We start from the raw sequence: 25,933 nt of genomic DNA, 5'->3' as shown, positions 1-25,933 counted from the left end.
ATAACAACAAAGGGCATTATGCCCAAGGTGAAGATGCTGTGGATGAAAAAATTCAGGTTGAGAGTGAGGGTACTAATGGCCTTGGTTGGGATGATGAGCCGGTTATGCCGCAGGCGTTGTAAAACAATAGACCGTACTGGGGAATATTGAACCGTAGTCGTGGCAGTACGGACCGAGAGTTGCGAGGTCCGCACAAAAACGACCGAGGGCCAATACTTCCCAGTTCGGCTCGGGCAAGCTAGGTTAGTAAATAGTTTATTTCATTATATGGCTGAACTGGTCCGCCATAAAAAGGAGAGCTCTGATTCGTTCCATAGCGGTCCGAATTTCAATATGAACCTCTAAGATGGACAGCCCGCGAATTAATTTCGGCGAATTGCTTTTTCAGTTCATTGCACAAAGTAAACAGTTTCTTGTTGAATGGAATATTTTTACCTTCATGTTTGGAGGACGAGGTCGGTTAAAATGCTCACAAAAGCGACTGACGTGAGAAGCGTCACTAAATGCTTACCTTCCGCGCCCGCGTGTATACCGAGAAAGGATCGCGGAGGAGCATCAATTCATCAGCAGCTTTTAATAAGCATTATCATAAATATTTTATTGAATTAACTCTTTCGGTCCGTATTGAGGAATGTTGGGCTTTTTTTTTTTTTTTCGTAAAAAAGAACTCGACAAATGTTTCCCAATATCGACCTCACGCTAATTAAAATATATAATATGCACTCGAAAACAAAAAACATACTTATGACTGTTTCCGTGAAAGCGGTCTTCGAGGCAAAATCCTGACCAAGCAAGAACCAATCAGAAAGCTCGGATTAACTTTAAGGAGTACCATGTCATATACAATAAGTGTATTCATTTATGCATTTGTTTATTGATTGATCGATTGATTTGTTTATTGTCATAGTTTTTTTAACTGACGGTAATCGGTTTTTTAACTAGAAAGAAGCAAGATTTGACCCAAGCAGTGACATATATTTTAGCAAAACCGCGGAATGTTGTACTACCTTACTCCACTGTCTGATACATATTTCAGTCTCTGTAATATTCTGAGTTGAGGATAGGAGCAAGTTCTTCTAGGCTACTTTTTTTCGTTCTCGAAGACGAGTTTTCTTAAACGAATTGCTACTCTAAGAACATTGGAGGATTAGCTCCCTTACTGTAAATTTGGATAATTAACGTTGCACGACGTTAGCATGTAGTAGCCGTTGTTAAAAGAGAAGCACTGTATTTGGTTTTCAGTGAAATTGTTTGTTTAAACTCTCAGATTGCACCGCCATGTGCGGCCATTAATGTTCCAAGATAATTCAGTATACCAGGCATTAATCAACGTTTTTGTTTTCAGACCTTTTGATATGTTTGCATCTTGTCGGTAACTTTCAACTGAATGTTCCCAAATGAGTATTTCAGTGAAATTTAGAATTAAATTTAATTCGAAATGGCTGTCTCGCGAACATGAATGGCGAAAATAAATTCTATGGTTTTCCGTAATAACACAACTTCCTACTCACAGCTCCAAACAAAAACTCCACATTAACTTCTGCTGCTTAAATACTAAATATTACATTTGGCTATGTAGACAGAAAAAATGTTCTCCAAAACTAAATGATTTCTTACTGTATTTAAACCATATCTATGAAATGGAAAAAAATACAACTACAATCGTTTTAAAAAAGTGGGAGCCTCTGTTGCCTCTTTTGTAATCTCTTGACAGCTTGACCCTAGTCCCCTGAAAATGAAAACGAAAATAAAAATGAAAGGAAAAGAAACAAGGCGCATATACACCATGCCTATTTTCTGTAATTCGCAATTCGGAATTTACATTACTGACAGGAGTAAACTGGTATGATCTTGCTGTGCTAGAATTGTAAGTAGCGCAAGTAATCTAATTACGTTGTATTGTAAGCAGTGTAAGTATCAGTATTGTTAGTAGCGTGAGTATGCGTATTGTATAGAGTAAGTGTTAGTATCGTAAGTGGCGTAAGCAATAAGTTTTTTGTAAGTAGTGTAAGTAACTACATTAATATTGCATTGTAAGCAGTGTAAGTAGCAAGTAATTAAAATTTAAAAAAAAACTTCCCACTCACTTGCAAATCATCCTAATGGAACCCCATTTCTGCTGTCCTCTTTCACTTAAATACTCATTTGGGAACATTCAGTTGAAAGTTACCGGCAAGACGCAAGCATATCAAAAGGACTGAAAACAACAACGTCAATTAATGCCTGAGCGAAAACGTCTGTAGCGCTTTTCATAAGTTTTAAAAACTTTAGGAAACATCACCTTAAGGAAGCCTTAAATTAAAGCGCGCGTAATAGCCGTGCGAATCACGTGGGCATTCAATTACGAGTATCCAATTACAAAATGTTCAACTTTGATACCTGTAATTGGACACCCAGGTGATCGCGCGCCGATTACTTGGCACAAAGGGGCGCGGAGAACCAATCACAATCGAAAATTTTGTTATAGATACGATTAATCGAGATGTCTTTGTAAACGAACTTTAATAATATCGTTATATTGGGATACGGTCAATACTTAATTTTTCCAAGTGCAATCAATAACAACAGAAGCATATGCTTCTGATAACAATCAATAACAATTAGTAACCCTTGGTATGACAAGCTTTTCACAGAAATACTCGTCTTATGCCTTACGGAACAAAGGATCACTGTAACTATAAAATAGAACTTTCCGTAATTGCTAGGTGTTTGCCACTCTTATTTTATTTTATTTTTTTGCCACTCTTAGCATTATCTTTTATAATATAAGCAGCACTTAATTAAAAAAAATTAGTTTGAAAAGGAGTAAGCTATTCTGCCCAACTAGAGAATTTACATTGGGACGTGATTTTATTAGCATACTTTCATACTGCCGGAAATGCAAGACCAATAGACAGTGTAAATTAAGATAAGCATATGGTAATGGTAAAATAAAATTATGATGTTCAGACCATCAGGATCAGTTGTTCTGCCTTTTTGAATTAAAAAAGCTTCCCTGGCCTTACGGATTGAGTCTCGGTTGGAAAAGATTTTTTCGATGGACATACATGTATAATGTATGTTTTGGGACCGGGCCATTTCAGCCTTATTTTGAGTCTCGCCTCGCGGCTCGCCTCAAATGAGAAGGCTGAAATGGCTAGTTCCCAAAACTCTTGTTATACACGTGAGTTATACCGCTGGAATCGGCACTGTCTGCCCCGAAATCGGCATTGCCCGCCAACGCCGAGAGCGGTCCCAGAAAAGCGTCCTATTGAACAGGCTGCGTGCCTTGGTATAACAATGGATAAACACTACGGCTACAGTCAATACGGCTACGCAAAAAAGTGCGGATGTTGGGAGCTTGAGATTATAAATCGCTGTGGCTATATGACCCGAAGCCGATCAAGGTTTTGAATTGACTAAATGACCGGCAATGAGAAATTTTTTATGAAGTGAAACAACGTAAAGATAATATCGCAGTGGGTGCCCTTACGAGAAATCAAACCCCGGACGCCCGCATGGCCAGCAATACTCATAACCACTGCGCCACCGATCCGAAACTTTATTTGGAATTTTTGAAATATACATCGTGTTAACAATACCATTGTTGAAAGCTAACCGTAAACAGGCTAACCGCAGAGCCATTCAGGCTAACCGGAGTGCTTTTTAGGCTACAAAAATGTTTTGACTACCGGTCATTTAGTCAATTTATTCAAAAAATCATCCTACGTTGTGTCGGTTTCTGCTTTTATATTCTTCATTTTATATGTGAAGCCGATTAGATCACTATTGATCCAACGTATACCAGCAGGATCATCGTTCCGGTTGCTTGCTTAACCATTTTAAACAAATACCGCCCCGGGGGGGTGGGGTACTCACAGTATACATGCCAGCGGGGTCCGTCGTATTTGGGGGGTTTGTCAATTTGCACCCTCGGTATTTTTTTGGGCCAAGAGATCTGTCGCATACTTTTTTTTCCTATCATTATACTGCGAGTACCCCCCCCCCCCCCTCCCCAGGTCTTAAGTTATTTAAAAGTCACTTGTGAGCATGCCTACCCGGAATCATTGCCACAGATTAAAATTTTTTTTTAATAGTTACCACCAAGTGGCATTGTTTTTTATGCTTTGTTGCAAGTAGTATACGCTGTCTTTTATTCAGAGAATGAGTTCAGTGGGTTCCAAAAAAAACAGGTGTCATATTACACTCACGCCTCCCCCTCCCCCATAACTACAGTAGGGAGCTTAAGCACGCCCGTTTTTGAGACGCGGACGGCAACCGGAAGAGAAGATTTCGCATGCTAGGACGGTATTGTCTCCCAGTTTTTTTATACTACTCATCTCTAATGAAGAAAAGATACTTAGCAATGTAAATATGGTTGTGTGAGGACAAGTTAAAAGTGAAAGTAGCTCACTTCCGGCTACCGTCCGCGTCTCAAAAACGCGCGTGCTTAAGTTCCCTACTATCTCTCTACAACGGCCACTCTCCTCTGTCCCCATGTGTAAATCAGCCTTAACGGACAAGTTAAATCAAATAATAATCTTTTTGCGTGATTTTCTTTCTATCTTTGTCTATTATCCTTGCATTTAGAAAACCGCTCTCGACTTTCGACATGGTTTGCAAATGGCTTGCATTTAAGACAAACTTGCGTTAAGAGAGGAGAATATTATGTCAGTTATTGTGAAAACTTATTTCGCGGTAAATATCACGCCCAACGCGAGTGCGTTGAAGAATCCTAAAGTAAAACGTGACCTGTGTCACGGAAGCTGGCACATGCAATTTGATTTCCTCTTTGATACTAAAAATACGCGCTCTTAAAAGCTTTTGTGTGATGTACTGTCAAGCGGCATCGCTCTGATTGGACAGTTATATATTGGGTACGCTTGCTTGCTTGCTTCACATCCACACGTGTACCACGGAAATGAGAGGAACAAGCGAAAACATCACAGAAATTCCATACAGTATGCGCGCCGGACGCTTCAAATTTGCGTTGATCTTGTGCATCACACTTTGTACGCCAGGTATGTTCACATTTAGTATTCCTGCTTCGTAAAAGGAACGCCACAATCGCACGCTTTTCGTTGTACTAGTTATGTCATCGCCACACCTTTCAATGGTCACCAAACATGGCTCGGCGAGTGATTGTTTTGAAAAGTAAAATTACATAAAAGGCAGAAGAGATGGTGGAAACACATTTTAAATCGTTTCAACCGGGTGCTTCAGTGTACGTAAAACGACATCCGCATACTTTTCAGCTTTACTTCGGATTTTCGCCGCTTAGTAACGTAGAGGTCTGCAATATTTGCGGAGAAAATATTTTGATTGAGAACCCCAACCTACTGTCTATTCATCCAAAATGAACGAATTCAAATGACTCAGTCGCGTTGGCCGGTTGTTTATCGTTTTCTTGTAAATTTTCCCTTGCTAGATCGTTACTTTAGAGAAATTGCTGGTTTTTGAGCCGAAATTTTACTGTTTTCCTCTTCGATAACAGCTAATAAAGTTCGGTTTACACTGTACACTAAAAAAAGGTGCTTAGTCACAGCCACGTGACCGGGTTGCTTCTCAGTTTTCTTTTATAAATAAGTGAAAAGTACTTAGGTTATTGTCACAGAACATCTCGCTGAGCATGGTCGTGACATATAATTGTGAAAAATACAACCTTTGTATTCACTGTAATCGTCCACGAGCTGTTTTGGCAAGTCAGCATTTTGGGGTTCATCTTAGACTCCAGTAACATGTCCTTTAAAGGAAACCGTTGAAGCTTCGTTTGTCGAGTTTGAGTGAGAACAACTCGAAATACGAATTTAGGAATTTCAACTTCAGAACAAGGTGTTTATGTCAGCCCAATAAGTTGGCAAATGTAGTTTTACTTTACATGTCTTGTACAGAAGAAAGACTATTATGAACTATAGAACTAGTTTTAATTTGTGGACCTCTTGAAGAAATTAAATGCTGTGTGAAAACTGACTACAGTCATGGTAGCAAATCGGCTGTTTCAATTTAGTTTAACATAGATACATATTTCGGTTTTCTGTGGCTATGGATTTCCTTGCATATAAAATCCAGACAAGGTATGAACTGCTTATGATGCAAAATACATTTACTTTAGAGAAATTTAAAACCTTCTGATGATGGTTCACTGGTAACTAATTAATATTTCTCCTAGTTGCAATTTCACATGAAGCAGTAAGGTTGTTAAAGTAAGTCTGCATACTAGCCAAGTGGCCCATGAGGCTGGAGCTTATCCTGGTTTGTGTAGCATGAAGTGTCTAGGAATATTAATTCTACTCCCCCTAGATGGGATACTTAAGTCTACCACAGGATAATACCCCAGACAGCATTAAATTCCCTGCTACCCATTTTTACACCTGGGTGGAGAGAGGCTGTGAGAGTAAAGTGTCTTGCCCAAGAACACAACACAATTGTCCCTGTCCAGGGCTCGAACCTAGAAAGCTCGATCCAGAGTTGAGCGCAGTAACCATAAGGCCCCCAAACCTTCACTGACAAGAAGCAGTGAATGGTCATTTTTAGTTACTATAACAGTTCTACTAATATCAACTTATCTTTTTAGGTCCTCCTTTTGTGCTACATACAGATCATAGATGCAGCCCTTCCCCCAAACATTCCCGACAATTTTCTCTTTCAAAAATTCATATGCCCTAACTACATGTCACTGATTTGAGTGTAAATTGACCCTTCCTTCCCCTCCCTTGAAGGAAAAAAAAAATTGAGCCTCACCTTATGTACACCACAAAGTCAGATACACTGTTGTGCCATACATGAAAATTATTCTTTGTGCTGGCCAAGCATTGCATTATCATCCATTGTTCACATTAATTTGCACAATCTAAAAGAAAAGAAAATAAGAAACAAGTGATCAGCTTGAATAATAATAATTTTTAACTAGTAAAATGAATATGATTGATCACAGCACATCTATAATTTATAATATCAAAGTTGCTAATAACCCATGCTCTAAGAATTAAAGATGACTTAGGTTTACGCTACAAAAAATAATTTATAAGCTTGACAGTGTCTACACCGTCTGATAATTCAAAATAGGAAAGATTGCTATTCAAGACTAGGAATTTTACTTGAAAAAGAATGTGGTTGTGTCCATACAAAGCCTGAGGTGCAGGAAGTATGAATAATAATACATGTAGCTGAACTCTCAGAGGTACTGTAACGATCACATAAATTACAATCATGGTAAAAGTTGCATAATATTGGAAGTTGTTGCAGGGTTGTTATAACAGCTAAGAGCAAAACTGTCATTTGAATTAGTGTTCGTGAGACTTTTATAATGGTGCACAAGTCAATATATTAATTTAAAACTGTTAAGTTTATACATAGAAACTTCTGTGTTTCTTTGTGGCTTTTTTAAGGGAATACACTCATTGGACATAAAATTGCAGCTTTTCAATTAGACCTTCAAAGGTTCTAATTAAGGTGATATACATGTAATAAGCAGTCAGTACAAAATACAGACTGCAGACTGCAGACTGGGTACAAATTGCAGAAGAGGTACAAAATGCAGACTAAGAATAAAGACTGTGTTTTTCATCAAATACATGATAACATAGGCTCGATTTACGCTGCTCTCTCGAGTTGTCTACGTTCCTCCCCGAGAAGAGACAGCTGGAAGCGTGAGTGGCAAAGCATGTCTGTGACGTAAATTCATAATTTAATTTGTTCGGTGCTCCTGGTCATGGGAAATGTCATCTGATTACAACCTGGACAGCCCCATCTGACACCTGCATATACAGCTCGAAACATTTTCGTACATTTGCTATTCTCTTTTTTAAAATTTTGTTTTTCCAGCCTATTTTGTTTCACATTATTACTGCGGCAGAGCACCTGTTTGCATGGATACTGTGTTCTAAAGAAGAGTTCCTGTTTTTTTAAGTAGAGCAGCGCCGTGCGACTGTGGTTTAGGAAACTGGTCATGCATGTCAAACGTCACATGTTAGTCTGTATGGTTTCCGCTGTTAAGCCGACATGCTGCAATTTGCCATGTATGTTTAATTGGTAGTTCAGTTAGCTTTTAATACCTGCTATTTAGCTCATTCAAAAAAAAAAAAGGATTTTGCCTGGCTTTGCCAGCGACTGGTGTCGCTATCCTTAAAGAAGGTAATACATCTATTGGATGGACTGTTTTGTCTCTTGAGCTCAATGTTTAGATTTATCCATCTCTTTGTTGACTTTGCTATCTGACATTCCGGAACCCAAAGGATCAAATTTTCCCTACCTTGTCCACTGAAAAAGGAACACATCTTGGCCATCGACCATCTTTTCTAGCGTTTCTCATTGTGAATTTTTAAACTTTCAATCTGAAATGTCTCTGAAGTTCTCTTGCATGCGATTTATCCACCATCCCGGGCCACAATCCGAACTGATGAGATACTTTATGCCCAACAAAAAATGTGCGGGCGGTTATCTAATTGGTTAAGACTAACAAAAGAATCCTCATGAGTCCAGCCATGCCTTTGGGGGAGGAGCGTGGGCTCCTTTCCTGAGCAGCCGCTGGTAATCGAGCCTAATGATAAAATGTCAGTTAATAACTTACCCAGTGCCACGCAATCACTTTTCGGCGGTCATCATCAACAAAAATTTGGCCCCTTTCTTCATATATTTTGTTTTTAACATAGTATGAAAGTCATACTAGTTCTTAACTAGAATCTAAAGCTGTCATTAAGTCTCCACTGCATGCAAGGTCAGTAGTAAACCCAGATGACATGCAATATTCAAGAAACAATGATGGTCAATGATCAATCAGTGAACATTCATTTTGTAGCCAAATGCTGTGAGTGTGACTTACAGCCTGTCAGCAGGCTCTTCACAGGGTCAAAAAATTAGGAAGAAGGGAAGAAGACTTCCCTTGTGAGAAAACTTTAAGAATTCCTAGGAATTCCTAGGAATTTCCTAAGAATTCCTAGGAAAAAATTCCTAGGAATTCCTAGGAATCTAAGGTGTGAATTTTCACAGTAATTCGGACTCGGAATTCCTAGGAATTCCAAGTTTACATAGAGCTGACTAGGAATTCCAACTGAAATATACTCACCTTGAAAATTCCTTAAAATTCCCAAAAATTCCTAGGAATTTCTGAGAATAACTTGGAATTTGTAGGGTTTTTTGAGAATAGGTTGGAATTTTTTGGACAATCTGAGAAAAACTGGGAATTTTGTATCATTTGTAGGCCAGACAAAGTTTTGATGATTAATGCCCGGCATTAAAATAACAAATAAAGTCACTGATATCACATCAAAGAGGTTTTAAATTAATGGATTATTACATTGGCTTTCATGAATTTAAACATAAGAATAATTATCCTGTTTCTTTTTCATTACATCAAGAATCAAAAGTAAAACTGAAAACAGATATGAAGGTCACACTTTTACATGTTTGATCAAAAGAGAACTTTTTCAGCTAATTTACTTACTTCTTTGGTTTACAAGTCCAACAATTTTCCATACACAAGATTTTAGCTTAAATTATTGTTATTATGTGGAACAAATCTGGATTTTCATGATTGTAAGGAATCAATGATAAGAACAAAACTAAAACATTCCTTAAAATTTAAAGAGGCTGAGTTGGGCAAACTTAGCTGCTGTTCAGTTATTTCTGTTGATTCTGCAGCTTCTTTTGTTGCCCTCTAATTAGGGTGTCAACAGCTAGCCTCTTCATCTTCATCTTTGTTGTATGACACCTAAAACAAAATTTAAAAAATACATTACATTGTGATATATACGAGGTACTGTAAGACTGAGTTCCAAATATTTATGTGCTCACAATTTAATACATGCAGCTAATTAAGACCTGACTGTAAGCTGGTTGAAGTGTTAAGAGAGAAGACTTGATAATTGTGAAGGTGCTTGTATACTATTGATAAATATGTTACATAAATCTTGAGCTTACAGTAGATTAAATCAAGGTTTTCCTTCTTCTATAAGTGTATCAACAACTCTCGAATTGGAGGATATATATCACGGTTTTAATAGCCAAATTTAGACATTAGAAATATTAAAAGACACTTAAAACATTAAAGGAACATTTAAATAATAGAGTAAACACAAAAGAACATACGGATGGACAAAAATTGAAGATCAACACGGATTGCCATAGAGTCTGGCTGAAACACACAGGAGACATATCAAACTCATGCACACTGTGGCTGCCTCGTTGGAGTTTTTGCCAAGAACTTTGACTGGGATCAGAGAGAACTGCTATATTTGTTTCGTTTGAACAAGAGTGGCGATAGAAACGACTTGTTATTCGCAAATCAAATTGTTTAGGCACGCACTCTGGGCAACGGTAACCTAAATTGTTTCAACTTTGCTTTAGCCAGAATTCGTTTCATGCCATGACTGAGTGACCCACTCGTGTATGATTCGTGATGATAAAGTTCATTCAAAAGCTTTTGTCTCAATACAAGAATTTACGTGGTATAATATAAGGTTACTTGAATTCGATTACTCACCAAATATTTTTGCGCCCTTTGAATTTTTCCCCGTTGAAACATCCACAGTAAGACTTTCTTTTAGCTCCAAATCTTCGCCAAGAATAACTTGTTTCTCGTTAATGACACTCACGCTGTTTTCTTCTGGTCACAGGACCGCAGCAAAAACCATTTTGATATAATTTTGGGAGTGAAATCTACTAAAACGCACGAGCGATCGACCGTTAACGCTGAATTCAAAGATGGGCGCCAAAAGTTCAGTCACGAGGACAGTCACGTGAAAATTCGCGTGCTGTGATTGGTTCAGTTGATCGGTTGAGGAGAGAATGGAAACTGGAGAAGAAGGAGAGAGAGACTGGCAACGAGGTTGCCGGACCAGTCGCTTTCGATGGCAAGTCTGTTTCCCTTTCCACGCTGTTTTGGTGGTCTTTTGAAAGATGGGTCTTGCTTTAAAAGGAAAAAACTACACAAACTTTTTTCGAAGAAATCAAGGAGGAAAATGGAACGTACTTTAACTGGTTGATCTGTTCCCGACGGTTGTCAAGATAACAAAGGATCGTGAGGCACTTAAATCAAGTTCACTGCAAAGGTAAGCAATCCAATTTTATGGGGATTTTCTGTTATGATAAGCTATAATTGTAAATAAATCAAACGAAGCAATGCATTGTGTGCTCTTTAAAAACCCCAAAAGCCGAAATTCACCTAAAAGGTTTCAAATCGACCTGAGGAACCGAGATCAATTCTGCGAAATAAGCAGCTTGTTGTTTTAGTCCACCAAATCTATTTTGAGAGCCCACGTGTTTCAACACCCAGTCAGCACAATGCAGCAAGTATAAATTTGCAATGCTTGTCATTTTTGCCTTTGAATTATTTATAAGGATTAACATGATATGAGATCTATAGTCTTTTCAATACATCAAGATGTAGGTTTTTTTATTTGCATTGTCATTTATTTATGTCAGTTATTTATTTGTTTCCCATTGACTCATAATCTTTTTGATTCTTTTGATTTTGTTGTGTCATGAATTAAAGTGACAGTGAGGACAAGGAAATACAAGAAACATATTGATGATCCCACTATACCCATACCAAAATCTACAAGATTCGACCACATAAATCGCTTATAGCAGTCTTCACAGGCCAGTTGACGTCATCTCCCTCTCTTGCATCCCTTTTTCCTGGAGATCATTTCCAGCACCATGAACAGAACACCTCAAAGTTTTCGGCTCACCTGAGTGAGATGGCTGTTGGCAAAAATGTTGTAGATGACTTTGATGGATTATGGAGTGAACCTTTATGCAAGAATTGAAGCTTCACAGAAGCATTTGAGGAAATTGAGTTGCCTATACCTGAAAAGACTTCAGAAATACCAATTGATGTAATACACAACAACTCTGATTAGTCCACAGACAGTGATTCAGATAATGATGTTGAAGTTTCAGTTCTGACTCCTCTGAAGAAATTGAGAACTCTGACACTGATGGCCATTCACTGGACTCCCCTGGTGAAAGTGAAACTAATGGTTCCCAAGAAAAAAACATTGTCTGCCAAAGAATATGCCTGTATGGCTATTCTGGCCTTAATTTCAAGACATTGTATGACAATGAGAGGCTGCTAGAGATATCCTTGTTTTAATGAAACTACCAGTAATTTGTCCAGAGAATGTCACAGTACAGTTTTGTACAGCAAGCATGTGGAAACTGTGAGCATTTCATTTGTGACATCTGTGAGAGATGTCTTCCTCTTTTTCCTAAAGTCATAAAGGATCAAGTCAAAAATTGTTCAACAGTGGGCTGTGATGGGTATGTGTGTGAATCTACAATTATATTAAATATATACATGCATATATATACTTTTGGTTTTATTAAAATTGTAAATAATATATATTCATTTATGCTGACAAAATTTTTTGATTAATCTATTTATCAAATCTAAGAGCATCCATTTTTCTATCAGTTAAATTCTGGATGTTTGATTTAAGGGTCCATACGGGGACATATACACTAACAAATCATGTTGGATCTAAAAAGCAAAGTTATCAGTGCTATAGTTTTATGTTGAATTGTCAGACTTAAACTGGAATTAATGTACATTTGTTTGGAAATAATTATCTTGGAGCTTGACAACAATAAAAAGGTATGGAACTCCAGAGAAATGATCATGTTGATTTTTTACTAATTTACAGAAACTGATTCATGCACTGAGTTCATCTTTAATTTTGACATTTTGGGAAATTTATAGAAATTTCGAACAATATTTCATGTGTTTTAGCTATTCCCAAAACTCCATAGATATTCCAAACACATTTTTTAAAACAGTCTGGGAAATACAGTAAACACCCGCGTATAAGAACCTAGTGATTTAAGAACCTACAGGCTGAAATTGGGCATTTTAATACCCAAATATATAAGAACCTATTTAGGCTGGCAAAGAACAATAGGTTCTTATACAAAAGAACACTCTTATTTTGTAGCCAAAATACTGGATTTTAATTGATAGAAATTGTGAAATTTCTGAGAAACACCATGAAAATTATTTGTTTAATTGAAAATCTTTTAAATACAGAGTATAGAATACTGTATAAAATTATACTGGTGTAGCCTTGGGACTTGAATCTGTAGAGTGCCCTGACTTTTGCTCATGTGAAATACACATTACTGCTTGTCTTTTTCATTCCAACTGTAACAGTGATACCCAAAGAAAATGTTTGTTCTTTCTGTGTACAGTACAATGCATCTTTATTTCAATGAGCAAGAAAATTAATATTTTGTTTCACATTGTATTTGATTATTTTCAAATTGGTTCAATTTTAATTCCCTAAATTGGGTTTTTATTTATTTTTGCTGTTTTTATTTATATATTTATATTGCTGTTAACAATTTACATTATTATCAAATACAACTGTAAATATGGTAGCCTATGATACTGAATTTATTATTGTTTAAAAAATAAGGCTTGGCATTTTTGCGGTTTAAAATACAAATGTTCAACCATTATGACATACTAGTACTACAGTAGCTCTCTGAATGGTATCACTATGACAACTCCTACAAATAAGAACCTACTAAGAACCTAATCAGCCTGAGTTCGGAAAAACTACCCCAAAATATAAGAACCCATTCAGCCTGAACCCAAAAATTCTAGGTTCTTATACGTGGGTGTTTACTGTAATAGGAGTTCCTAGGAATTCCCAATAATTCCCAGTCATACTTTTCACTATTCCCAAATATTCCCAGAAATTCCAAGGTCTTGGATTAAGCATAATTTGCATGGCTTAGAATAACTTGGAATTCCTAGGAATTCCCAATAATTCCCAGTCATACTTCCACTATTCCCAAATATTCCCAAAAATTCCAAGGTCTTGGATAAAGCATAATTTGCATGTCTTGGAATAACTTGGAATTCCTAGGAATTCTTAGGAATTCCTAGGAATTCCCAGACTACTGGGAATTTATTTCGCAGGGGTTAAAGCCAAATTGCTCCTAGTGAGTACCTCTTAATATATTTTCAGTGTTCAAGGGTGAACACTCACTGATTGTTACATATTATTTAATGATTGTGTAGTTAAACTAGTTACCAAACAGTGACAAGAAAAGTTGACAAACAACCAGTCACAAAAAATGGCGCTTTGCTTTTTCCCGTAAGAATTCACAGATTGTTCTTCATTTGTATTTAAGACACATTGCATGTGTAGGAAACTTTGACATTCTTTAATCTACTAGATAAATCTCGATAACATTTCCATCATATTTTATATAAGTGTTGTTATTTGATACTAAAATCTCACGTGAAGTGTGAAGACCATGAAATCTTTTTAAAAATTCTGTTAAAGAAAGAATATGATGAATATGGCCTTAGAAGAATAATCCCCAGTTTGAAGGATGACTGCAGAAAACACTTAGTATTTAGTTATTTAAAATGACATGTTACAGCATGTTATCACTTATTAGACGAAAAAACAGTGGAAGATGACCACGGAAAAGCGATTGAATTTCACTCTGTAAGTTCACCCCTGGGAGTGTGAAATGGCATGTTATCACGTCTTTGACCAAAATTACAGTTTTGGTCAGGATAAATAATATGTAGTCCTAAAGGTAAAAGTCATTCAAAGATGGCGAGTTTTTGGAAGTTTAGCCTTCCTCAACTGCTAACAAGAGAGGACAAGGACATTGAAATGAATTGAATCTGCTTCGTTCACATATTAATTTACTTAACTATTGTAATTAGATTGTTTACTAGTTATTTGTTACATGTTGCTGTTACGCCGCCGGTGGGCTGGCCTGAAATTTTGATATGAGGGATCCAAGGTTTCCAAGGAAACGGAAACATAAGAATGCCGGAACAAATGATTTTGGAGTATTGCATTATTACAATTTGTTGCTGTAGTTATAGTGGCTCTTGTTTTAAATTAACAAATACGTATATCAAAATGTACACTGTAAATCTACAATAATATTGTGTGGTGATTGTGTGGCAAGAATGACAGGCAAGTCAAGGGGTCTGAGTTTTAGGGCTATGGATACAAAACTGACTTCAATTTGAATAACATTATAATGACTCAGTATCTTTCTATTCCTACAACAAAAAAGTCACCGGCAAATGTCATCAAAGAGCTGTCTGCTATTTTATGCCTTGTTAGTCTTTCACTGCGACAGCCACAAACCGAAGAAGATAAATATCTTGCTCCATTCTAGCTGTTGCCCATGAACATTGCATAACCACACAAAAAATTGAGACAAGTTTAAATATTTTTTTAATTTCGAAGGGTCTGAGTTTTTTGCGGGGTCTGAGTTTGTGGGGTCTGACGTCTGAGGTCTGAGTTTTCGTTACACCCATCTCTAATATCTGATAAATTTAAGGTGGCAGAACACAGTTTTCAAGTGCCTGTGCCTAATTCACCATTACTTTTTAACTATTAATGCTTGGGCGCCCGTTTTTCGTAATAGTCAAGGTTAACCACTGAAGGGTTTATTCTCTCATTTTGGTTAAGGTGTGAGAACATGGCTTAAAAAATGGCTTTTGTTTATTTGAAAAAAATCCGATCATTAGATTTTTTCATCACTTGCCCACAGCTACAAATTCGCATAAAATCCCTTCTGTCAACAGTTTTCTAATAAAATTTTGACCGAGACAGTTTTTGTAATTCACCGTAAATTGTTTTCACGACATGTTCTGTATTATTAAAAATTCCCTCTGTCAAAATTCAGATTTTTTGTGACTGATCATTCCCGTGGTTTTTTAAACTATCTTTTTGCCAAATTTCTTGAAATTCTAACAACTGGATCATTTGAAATCAGCAAGTTTCTGCAAAAGCACTCAGTCTTAATTTTTTCAGCAACTGCGCATGTGCTACATTTAATTGAGTTCTTTCAGCAACAAAAAAAAAGCAGAGAATTGCTGGGTTCTTTGCATTGTTACCTTTTCTAACTTAAATTTGTAATAAAAGACTGAAGCTACAATAATGCATGTAATAATAATTAAAATAATCTTTATGGAGGAAGCTCCCGTCACATTGCATGGTATTTAGGGAGGTGCTCAGTAACTAAAGTAAAATAGAGTAAAAAATAAAAAAAACTAATCACAATCAACTCCAAGTACTAATAAAACATGGAAGTAAAAATTGAAAATCACTTTTAAGATTTAAACCTACCAAGTAACAACATTCTAAAAGAATTAAAAGGAAGCTTTTTCGTGTCCATAGGCAGGGCATTCCAATCGGGTAAAGCACTATTTACTGATCTGAGCAAACCCCAGTTACTACTTGATTTAATGGATACACTGCATTGAATCATGAAGAAAAATAGCATTCATAGTGTGGGCGTTGAGCAAATAAAATGATCACTGTATTGATGGCATGTTTGTTTTTGCAATCCTTGTGCGAGCGCTGAATCGCATTAGGAACAGTGCAAACGAAAACTGTGTTCGGCCACCTTAGCCATACTAGAGGTTTTCCCAGAGGCACGGTGGCCTCATGGTTACTGGGCTCGTCAAGCGGACTGGGTGCAAGCCCTGGCCGGGGACACTGTGTTGTGTTCTTGGGCAAGCCAGTTGACTCTCACAGTGCCTCTCTCCAACCAGGAGTGTAAACAGGTACTGGCGAATTGTTGGGGAAATCTAACAAATTGCGGGGGAATGACCTATGATGGACTAAGATCCCATCCAGGGAGAGTAGAAATACTCCTAGCTGCTTCATGCTACAGAAACTGGGATAAGCTCCAGCAGCTATGAGCCAGTCGGCTCCAAGGCTTCACAGAGGTTACTTAAATCGAGGTTCCACTAGTGCTGTAGTGAGGGCGCGGGGGCAAGGGGGCAGGAGCCTGGGAGAATAGGGGGCAGGAATTGAAGCGGGAGAGAAAAGGGCAGGAAGTTGGAGTTCTAAGAAGGCGGGAATCATTTATTAAAGATTAAAATACTGTCAACAACAAGAACTCAAAAGTTTTTTGACTTAAATTTAGCTTGTTTTGAGACTTCTGGACGGATAGAAAAAGGAAAATTCGTCCTTGAGCTGAAAAACTGAAGCATACTTCCACTAAAATTGGAAACCCTTTTCGGTGGAAATGAAATGTTGGCACTTAAGCTATCAAAAGACATGAGTAAGAGGAGCGAGGCTGAAAACAAAGGGAGAAAGCAAAAGAAACGCCTAAGGATTCAGGGTTGTCAGTAGGTTTTTGAGTAACAGGTTCCATCCAAAAAGTAGGCGGCTAAGGTGTGCTTGAAAAACTTACCGTGGAGCGGCTGGTCACAATGCACACTGCGCATCTTATGGGGGAGAGTATGGGAAGGGGGTCGCCCCTTCCTGAGGGAAAATTTTTGAAAAATGATTCTCTGAGATGCCATGTGGGGCTATTTTCAGCAAAGATCATGCAAATTTGAAGACGGTTTTCCCACTCTTACGGTAATTTGATCTTATAGTTCTGGAATGTACCTTTATGAGATACTGATAACTGAAGTCATGTATAACTGGACAGCTTACGGTCAGTATTCATGTCACTACCTTTATTTCCTTTACATGCCGTGTAATTACAAATTCTGAAAAATTGTAGTGCACATGAAGAAAACTACATTCTCTGGCACAGTATATCATCTTGAAAACAACTTGTCTTTTTCAAAAAGACAAGTTACTTTATTTTAAAATCAGTTTCGAATCGTGTCACGCACTTTTTTTTTATTCCCTCCGATCCAATTGAGGTTCAAACAAATAGACCAATTTCGATATATTAAAATTCAGCCTAAAACAATAGACCTCAGTACGAGGCTCTGGGGAATAAATACAGAGTTTGTGGGGTTTATTCCCCAGAGCCTCGTTCTGAGGTTTATTGTGTTAGGCTGAATTTTAATATATCGAAATTGGCCTATTATTACCTGGACAATTTTATTTCCATTTTATTTCTCCAATATCATGCTCAGAACTGACCTAATGACATTCAGAGTAGCCGGTGTAGTATTTGGAATAGCCGGTGAAATGCGCCGGTTGCCGGCTTTTTTTGACAACCCTGGGATTTTGCAGCTAAATGACAAGGATGTGTTTTGAGCCTCCTAATTTACAGGGGACGGGAGCAAGACAGACTAGGGCGGGATTCGGGAGATAAAGGAATTGGAAGTGGGAGAGCAGGGTACGGGACACAGGAGGTTCTTATCCCCCTGTTTTGTCCCCCCTCCCCACCACCACACTGTATCACAAATCCTGAGAGAAGCGAAATGACAAAAGTGCAGGCAACCATGCATGCGGGAGATACAAACAAAAGCAGCTTATTACGAAGCATTCAATAATGACAAACCAACATGCCTGGTGGCAATGACGTGATCACATTTCATGCCAAAAGTGGCAGCCACGCTCGAACTGTTTGAAGATCAAGGCAGGTTGTCATCCACTCCCTTTCAAACTCAGTGTCATAGCGACTAACTTCTACAAACGTTCACGAAGTATGCTACACATTAAGACGTCTTTGAGAGTTAAATCTGCTTTTGTGTAACAGAGCTAAACTAAGAAGTTATACGGACTTATATGTGTATAAGCTATTAGTTAATGTCAGCAGAAGGTTTCGACATACCCCGACTAAACAGTGACCTTTCCGACCAGCACTTCACCTCATTCTCCCAAACTGCACTGACTGCAAACACCGCCTCTGAAATTCAAAACAGACGCAGAAGAAAAGCTAGTTATGTAACTGTGGGGGGCACAACAGCTAGTTCGCACTTTAAAAACGTTAAGCTTACCTGAAAATTGATGCGAAGGCTTTCTAGCTGCGAAAATATCAGTCGAAGTACGGTAAAATCTTTAAGCCTGATAGACCTCATCGGGACGAGAAATTAAACTTATTTTAAAAAGCTAACACTGAGACCTGGGGCCCGTTTCTCGAAAGCCCCGGAAACTTTTCGGGACCTTCCAGAAACGGGCCCTGGAAGAGGAACCAGGCACTCAAGCGGGACTACACCCACGGAGAGTCGGTGGTTCGAAGTTCCAGATCTCGCGCGTCTTTTCGCAAGGTTGGGACAATGCATAGCTTCTAAATGAAAATTTGAACATACTTTTTTGGCGCATTTAACTTGACCTCAGTAGGTAAAATTTAAAATAAGCGCCCGCAAAAGTTCTCTCAATTAATTAAGGTGGCAACACAGTTTTCGCGCGCGTTTTTGCTGATGCAATTGAGCGCGCGCACAAGGATTGCAAAGAGCGATCATTTCATTTACTCAACACCCGCACTATCTGTGCTATTTTTTCTCTAAAATTGAACGCAGTGTATTGATGACTTTAGTCTTTTATTACAAAGATATGTTAGAAAAGGTAACGACGCAAAGAAACCAGCATTTCTCAGGTTTCTCTTTTTTACCGAAAGAACCCAGTTAAATGGAGCGCATGCGCAGTTGCTCAAAAAATTGAGACCGATTGCTTTTGCAGAAACTTGCGGATTTCTGACGATCCAGTCGTTAGAATTTCAAGAAATTTGGCAAAAAAATAGTTCAGAAACCACGTGAATGATCTATCGCAAAAAATATGAATTTTGACATAGGGAATTTTTAATAATACAGAACATGCGGTGAAAACGATTTACGGCGAATTACGAAAATCGCCTATGTCAAAATTTTATTAGAACAGTGTTGACAGAAGGGATTTAATGTCAATTCGTAGTGGGCAAAAGGTGAAAAAAATCTAACGACTGGATTTTTTTTTTAATAAACAAAAACCATTTTTTAAGCCTTGTTTTTAACCAGCCCCGTTGCCATGGCAACAGCACACGCCTTAGCCAAAATGCGAGAATAAACTTTTCTGTGGTTAACCTTGACTCTTGCCAAAAACGAGCGCCAAAGCATAAATAGCTTAAAAGTAATGGTGAATTAAGCATAGGCTCTTGAAAACTGTCTTCGGCTACCTTAACCACAGCTGCCCTCTTGGCGTAAGCTGACCCAAGAGACCACTGGGGGTAAACCAATTTCTTTTGTTCCAGATATGTTGTCTGAGAACCGACCGACATAATGCATTTTAGAATCAAAGTGTACAAGTCCTGCACAGTCAGTTTAAGTTGATAATATGAGAGAATTTCTCATCTCGAACGCGGCTAGTGAGAATATATGCCTCTTTTCCTAATCTGTCACCTTCCTATCCCTTCACAGGCGCTTCGCAAGCGCAGAATCAGGCCAAGCCAAGAATTGAGACGCCGATGTCTTTGGCTTGCTCATTGGACATTCCAAGCCTGCTTCATTTGTCGTGGAATCAGTGTTCAACTGAGAACCAATGCCGAGCTGACTGGGATAAGCACAGGATAGCTCACATAAAAGATATGACAACGATCTATGTCGACCATCCCGAAAGATACAAATTGGACATTAACGGAACTTTAACAATTAAAGAAGTCATACCCTATGATGATAACACGATTTTGATATGCCGAGGGAGGACTCCTTTTGGTATAGTGGAGGACATCACCGTTCTTGAAATAATTAGAGGTAAGATTTTTTTTAAAATTTCATTTGAATATATAAACAATAGTCTCCATTTGGTGCGAAAATATGCTCGGATATTTGTCCGCGGACGTTATCTGTTCCGAGAAGCGAACAGTTATCCGAAAGCGTAGCTCGAGGAGAACTGTGAGCTTTGAGGAACAGTTATATCCGAGGACAAATATCCGAGCATAGTTTCATCCCAAATGGAGGCTATTATGTTTATATCTTTCGCAACACGCGCGGTTTTGAAAATTGGGGGAATATCCGAGGATATCCCCAGTTTTAGCTGAGGAATATTCGGTCACGTGATGCGTTACGACCAATCGCGCGCGAGCGAAAATATTTGATGGATCACTGAAATTAATTAGAAAACTAACATTACTTACAATACTAAGATTATTGAAAATACTAGCATTTCTTTTAATACGAACGTTGATTTCAAAACTCATGCTACTTAAAATAGTGACAGTACTATTCTAACAGCACTAATTTTACTTACACTACTATTCTATTGAACGATAAAAAATTGCGATAAAACATTTCGTAAAAGCATAGTAAAAGTTTGTTGACGACGTTTCGACGTTTGGCTAACGTCATTACCAAGTCAAAGAGTAAATGATAAAAAATGTTTAAATACTAAAAATACAATAGGTGATGGAATGTTCTTTTAAACAGAGTTTTGCGCGAATGGAATCAGTCTGCGTGTTGAGACTAGGATTGCGCTTCTTGATGAAAAGCATCTCGTAGACAAGACAATCAGATTTTCCTTGGCACTTTTTTAGAATGCGGAATTGGAGCGCAATCCTAGTCTCAACACGCAGACTGATTCCATTCGCGCAAAACTCTTTGTTTAAAAGAACATTCCATCACCTATTGTATTTTTAGTATTTAAACATTTTTTATCATTTACTCTTTGACTTCATAATGACGTTAGCCAAACGTGGAAACGTCGTTAACAAACTTTTAATATGCTTTTACGAAATGTTTTATCGCAATTTTTTATCGTTAAATGTTTTAAAAAACCGCTTCATTTTCGTATACTATTACTGTAACATTACATAATATACCAATAGTAACATAATATACTAATAGTAACATCACTTGCAATGCTAACATTACAATTACACAACAGTGCGTAATACTTACGAGAACAGGGAAGTAGAACAAACGAATGAATGAAGGAAGGAAGGAAGGAAGGAATGAACTTTATCCAAGTGTCAGTGTGTTTAGCTAGATATCAGCTAATTGTGGACACTAAAAGAACATTCCAACTACAAAAAAATAAAAAAAAAATTAAAATAGGGATGCTACGAATGTTAATAATCTGTTTTAAAATTTACAATCGTTTTAAAATCGTTTAAAATTTATTTTTTGAATTTTTCGTTTTAAATATTCAAGAATTTATAATTTTAGATGGAGGGTGATAAAATTCCATTGTAAACGTGGTTAAGAGATGCATAAGCTACAATTGGTGCACGTGCCCTCAATAAAAGGAGTCAAGTTTTTCTTTCTGATTTCCTTCTAAAATTATTAAACCACCTAATAAAATTTTATTTTAATTTTATTAAACCACTTAATAAAACCAACTTATTACACAAAGTGCAAAAACAGGCTTCGAATTTGAGCAGCATGATCTTTAATCTTTAATCTTTAATACAAATGATAGAGGTAGAGGTATGAACATGCAAAATTGATTATTCTCGTTGCCCTTCTCCCCGGCCCCCATTTGACACTTACACAGCAAGAAAGGCTGTCGCAACAACTGAAATCTGGATCTCCTTAATCTTTTCACTACCTGTGTTTGAATGTTATTTTTACCAGGCCTACCTTTCTATTTTGGACTTTTATCTGTCATCGTCTTTTCCAATGCAAAGCTAAACAACGTGTATTAAATTTTGAGTGGCCGTTTTCATAGGAAAACCCTTGTCGGGACGACCAAAAGGTGGGCACAGCCGCTTATTAGAGGTGGCCGGTTAATAGGGGTTTTATTTGCAGTATTTCACGGACAATAATTTTGGTACTTTGACAACTGGCCTCTTAATAGGGGGTGGCTGCTTAATAAGGTGTAGCCGCTTAATAGCGGCGCGGGTAGCCGCTTAATATGAAGGTGGCCGCTTAATAGGAGTTTGACCTTGTTACTTTACTTTTTTTTTTTTATCTTTTAACAGAACAACCCCAAATTAACACCAGGAATCCAATTTACCATGAAATCATCGAAGGAATGCCTTTAATGTTAGAATTCAAGGTTCATGGGTATCCATACCCTTTGGTGACTTTGTACCATAATCAAGACATCGTCAAGAAGGGAATGAATATCGATCCGATGTTTATACGCCAGAACGCTACCAAATTGCACAATGGTAACTACACGTGCACCGCAGAGAACCTCTTGGGGAATGCTAGCATTACAATAAAAGTAAAAGTTCTGGGTGAGTCTTTCGGACTAATTGACTGACTGATTGATTGATTGATTGATTGATTGATTGACTGATTGACTGATTGACTGACTGATTGATTGATTGATTGATTGATTGACTGATTGACTGATTGACTGACTGACTGATTGATTGATTGATTGATTAGTAATAGTAATATACGACTGACAAAATTACCTCATTATGATTGGCTGATATCAGGCCAATTTTTGGTTAATTTTTAATTTCCACTGCAGTGCGCGCGCGTTCGTAATTTTCTCAGTCCTATAATAAATGAGTACCAGCATGAAAGCTCGAGAAATTCTTTAGAATTATTCCTACAATTTTGAGAGAATTTTCAAACATTACTCTTAGTGTAAATCCCTAATTGCACTCGCATTCATAGCGGAGCTCCGGCGGCCCGAAGGTCCGCCAAGCGGAGCCACATACTCACATAGGAAAGAAAGGAAACCCATGAGTTGATTTTCTCATGTATATCATGGCTAGCGGTATTGCTTGTGGGCGCGTATGACGGCGGAGGTCATCATCGAGGTCAGGTGTTTTTTTGAAGTTGACCGCTGACTAAGTGCTGATTTTTCGGTTTTCAAGAGGAGCCCCATACTCATATAGGAAAGAAAGGAAACCCATGAATTGATTTTCTCATGTTTATCATGGCTAGCGACATGGCTCGTGGGCGACCACGACGGAGGAGGTCATCATCGAGGTCAGGTATTTTTTGAAGTTGACCGTCGACCAAATGCTGATTTTTGATTGGATCGAGGGTTCATGTCAAGTCAACTTGTAAAGGGGGCCGGGTTGTTCGGAAGGCGGTTAACGCTAATCCAGGATAAAAAATTAACCGAATATTAAATTTTTCTTGTATACAAATGTTTTTCACTACTTTTGTTTTGTGCATTTTGAGATTATTCAAACTCAAAACAGAAGGCCAAACAATATACAAAGAACCTCACAGCAAAGTTACAAAACTCAAATTAAATTGTCGCTTATCCTGGGTTAGCTTTACCTGGTTTTGAACAACCCCCAACCCTAGGAGCTCCGCTTTTAGGCTTGGCTAAATCTATATATTACGATTACCTATACTGACCAACATCTCTGTAAATATTTTTCTTTTAATAAGTGCTAATTTAAGTACAACAGTATAAACAATTTCATATAAATACAGATTAATGCCCTAAGTAGCTCAAGGACTAATTTAATGTTCGAGCTAAAAAAAAAAAAAAAAGCATTAATCACTGACAACAGAAATTGGCTAGAGATAGCGATGGTTAAAGTCCGACATTGTTCACATATACACATTTATTGCCGACAGTATTTACACGTATAAGTGGAATAACTGGTGCGGCAGAATGTAGAGAATGGTCCTTTCCACGCATAATGTAAGCACGCGACCTCCTTTAACTAAACTCATCTTTTAATCTATTGCCGGTCAAGAGTTTCCGCTTATATTTTGGAGGACTGAATAGATTAGTTTAGCTGATAATAGCTAGGTATAAAACAAAGGTTTCCACCATGAGAACGTTCATTCAAGGTTTTTAATCTTCAAAGGGTAAGCGAGCCAAGTTAGCGAAATGTCCAAAATGGCTGACATTATTCTCCGCTGGTTTCAACTAAAGTTTGTAGAGTCATCGCGGCGAAGCATTATGTCAATTATTTTATCGAGGAAAAAAATCCGAATCGATCTAGAGTATAGACATTTTCTGTCTTTAACCTTCATTGAAATTTGCATATTTTTATTCTCTATTTCAGCCAATCCCAATAGCGACAAGAATTCAAGTTGGAAGGTGCTGGCCACGGTGTTCATAGTACTTTTCTGTGTGGTTGCAATTGCCTTAAGCGTGGTTAGTTACATGGCCTGTTGCAAACGTCCCCAAAGTATTCCTCAGGTCGATGATGCTCAGGGTAGAGCAGAGAATGGTTTTGCAAATGGGTCCACAGTTAGATTTGTTAATTCCCAAGCATTTAATGGTAGCCCTCGCATCGACCGAGCTAATGGCAGTGAAGGAAATCGTGTCACAAATGGAAATGTTCATTTCTAAGCCAGGAATGGTAGTCCTTGCGTTGACAAATCTAATGGCAGTGAAGGAAACTTGGTCAAAAATGGGTACACAGCTGGAAATGTTAAAGGCTAGGTAACTAACATGCGCATTTTCAGGTAAAACCAGCAAAACTTCATCAAATTAACAAATTAACGTCAGTTTTTTATGCGTCTGTCCTCTTAATTGATGATAAACTGCGTCATAACGTTGTCAAAATGGCTGTGGCAATTTCCGCAGTAAACTTTGACAATGTTATGACAAAATTTACCATTTACAGTTTTTCTCAAATGAAATATTGAATTCAGTTTTTGTTAATAGTGTTCAGGATTAGCAGTGGCTAAAGTCAACATTACTAGTGTTGAAAAGATTGACGTATTTTTAAGCCCCGGCCAAACGATTGCAACATGTCAACGTAACATATCGCAACATTGTTGGGCGCAACATGTTGCGTGCGTTTGGCCACCGTCTTGCGATGTGTTGCGACATGTTGGGTGTTGTTGGCTCAAATTTGAAAATGGTCAAACTTGAGCCAGCAACACCCAACATGTCGCAACACATCGCAACACGGTGGCCAAACGCACGCAACATGTTGCGCTCAACAATGCTGCGATATGTTGCGTTGACATGTTGCGATCGTTTGGCCGTGGCTTAATTAAGTTGTAATAATAGTGTATTTCCGTTTATTCGAAAAAGCATTTCAATCATATTGATTGCTTTGAGTAGCCCAGAAGGGCTTTAAATTGCTAACGTATCAAAAGAAAGGTGTCTGAAATTCTTTTATTAATTTTTTGAACGAAGAAGGTGAATCTATTCTAATTCTAAAATGACTTTGTAGTAATACATTTTAAAAAACCTTTTGTTACATACATTTTTACTACTTTATAGCCATGAGATGAATGGCACTGCAAAATAATACATGCATCAAGCGTGCTCTGCTTTTTCATCAAATTATGAAAAATAACTGTAAAGTTACCAGGGTTAAGGTAGCAAATGTTGGCGGGGGAAGGGAACAGTCAGTCATCTGGTCAAAATCTGAATTGGGTGATTTCTATTTAAAAAAAAGTAACGGAAATTACACTTGC

At 37.8% G+C, this 25,933-nt stretch overlaps 2 protein-coding genes and 2 long non-coding RNA genes across 5 annotated transcripts in view; 3 read left to right on the top strand and 1 right to left on the bottom strand.

Moving 5' to 3' along the window:
* LOC110041050 (uncharacterized) overlaps positions 1 to 2,959 on the top strand; it is a 55,341-nt gene extending 52,382 nt beyond the window's left edge. For both annotated transcript variants that reach the window (XM_020746314.2, XM_089294938.1), the window contains exon 5: positions 1 to 2,959. This exon is cut by the window's left edge and continues 168 nt beyond it. In XM_020746314.2, the coding sequence (XP_020601973.2) occupies positions 1 to 122 (122 nt within the window). In that variant the 3' untranslated portion in view covers positions 123 to 2,959.
* LOC110041107 (uncharacterized) lies at positions 1,603 to 10,591 on the bottom strand. Its single transcript, XR_016208840.1, has 4 exons — positions 10,460 to 10,591; positions 6,721 to 9,688; positions 2,088 to 2,197; positions 1,603 to 1,729 (listed from the first exon to the last, which is right to left on the bottom strand). It is a non-coding gene; the product is annotated as an uncharacterized LOC110041107 (long non-coding RNA).
* LOC110041054 (muscle, skeletal receptor tyrosine protein kinase-like) lies at positions 4,851 to 25,404 on the top strand. Its single transcript, XM_020746318.2, has 4 exons — positions 4,851 to 5,000; positions 20,051 to 20,383; positions 22,549 to 22,809; positions 24,562 to 25,404. Exons 1-4 carry the CDS (start codon positions 4,901 to 4,903, stop codon positions 24,849 to 24,851), a joined length of 984 nt encoding a protein of 327 aa, XP_020601977.2. The 5' UTR covers positions 4,851 to 4,900; the 3' UTR covers positions 24,852 to 25,404.
* LOC149108967 (uncharacterized) lies at positions 10,909 to 13,553 on the top strand. Its single transcript, XR_016208846.1, has 2 exons — positions 10,909 to 11,027; positions 11,471 to 13,553. It is a non-coding gene; the product is annotated as an uncharacterized LOC149108967 (long non-coding RNA).
* Positions 25,405 to 25,933: the final 529 nt, after the last annotated feature.

Source organism: Orbicella faveolata, unplaced genomic scaffold (genome assembly GCF_042242905.1).
Source record: "Orbicella faveolata isolate gen_17 unplaced genomic scaffold, um_ofav_v1 contig_25, whole genome shotgun sequence".
Lineage (NCBI taxonomy): Eukaryota > Metazoa > Cnidaria > Anthozoa > Scleractinia > Merulinidae > Orbicella > Orbicella faveolata.
This window is presented reverse-complemented; position numbering and strand designations above follow the sequence as displayed.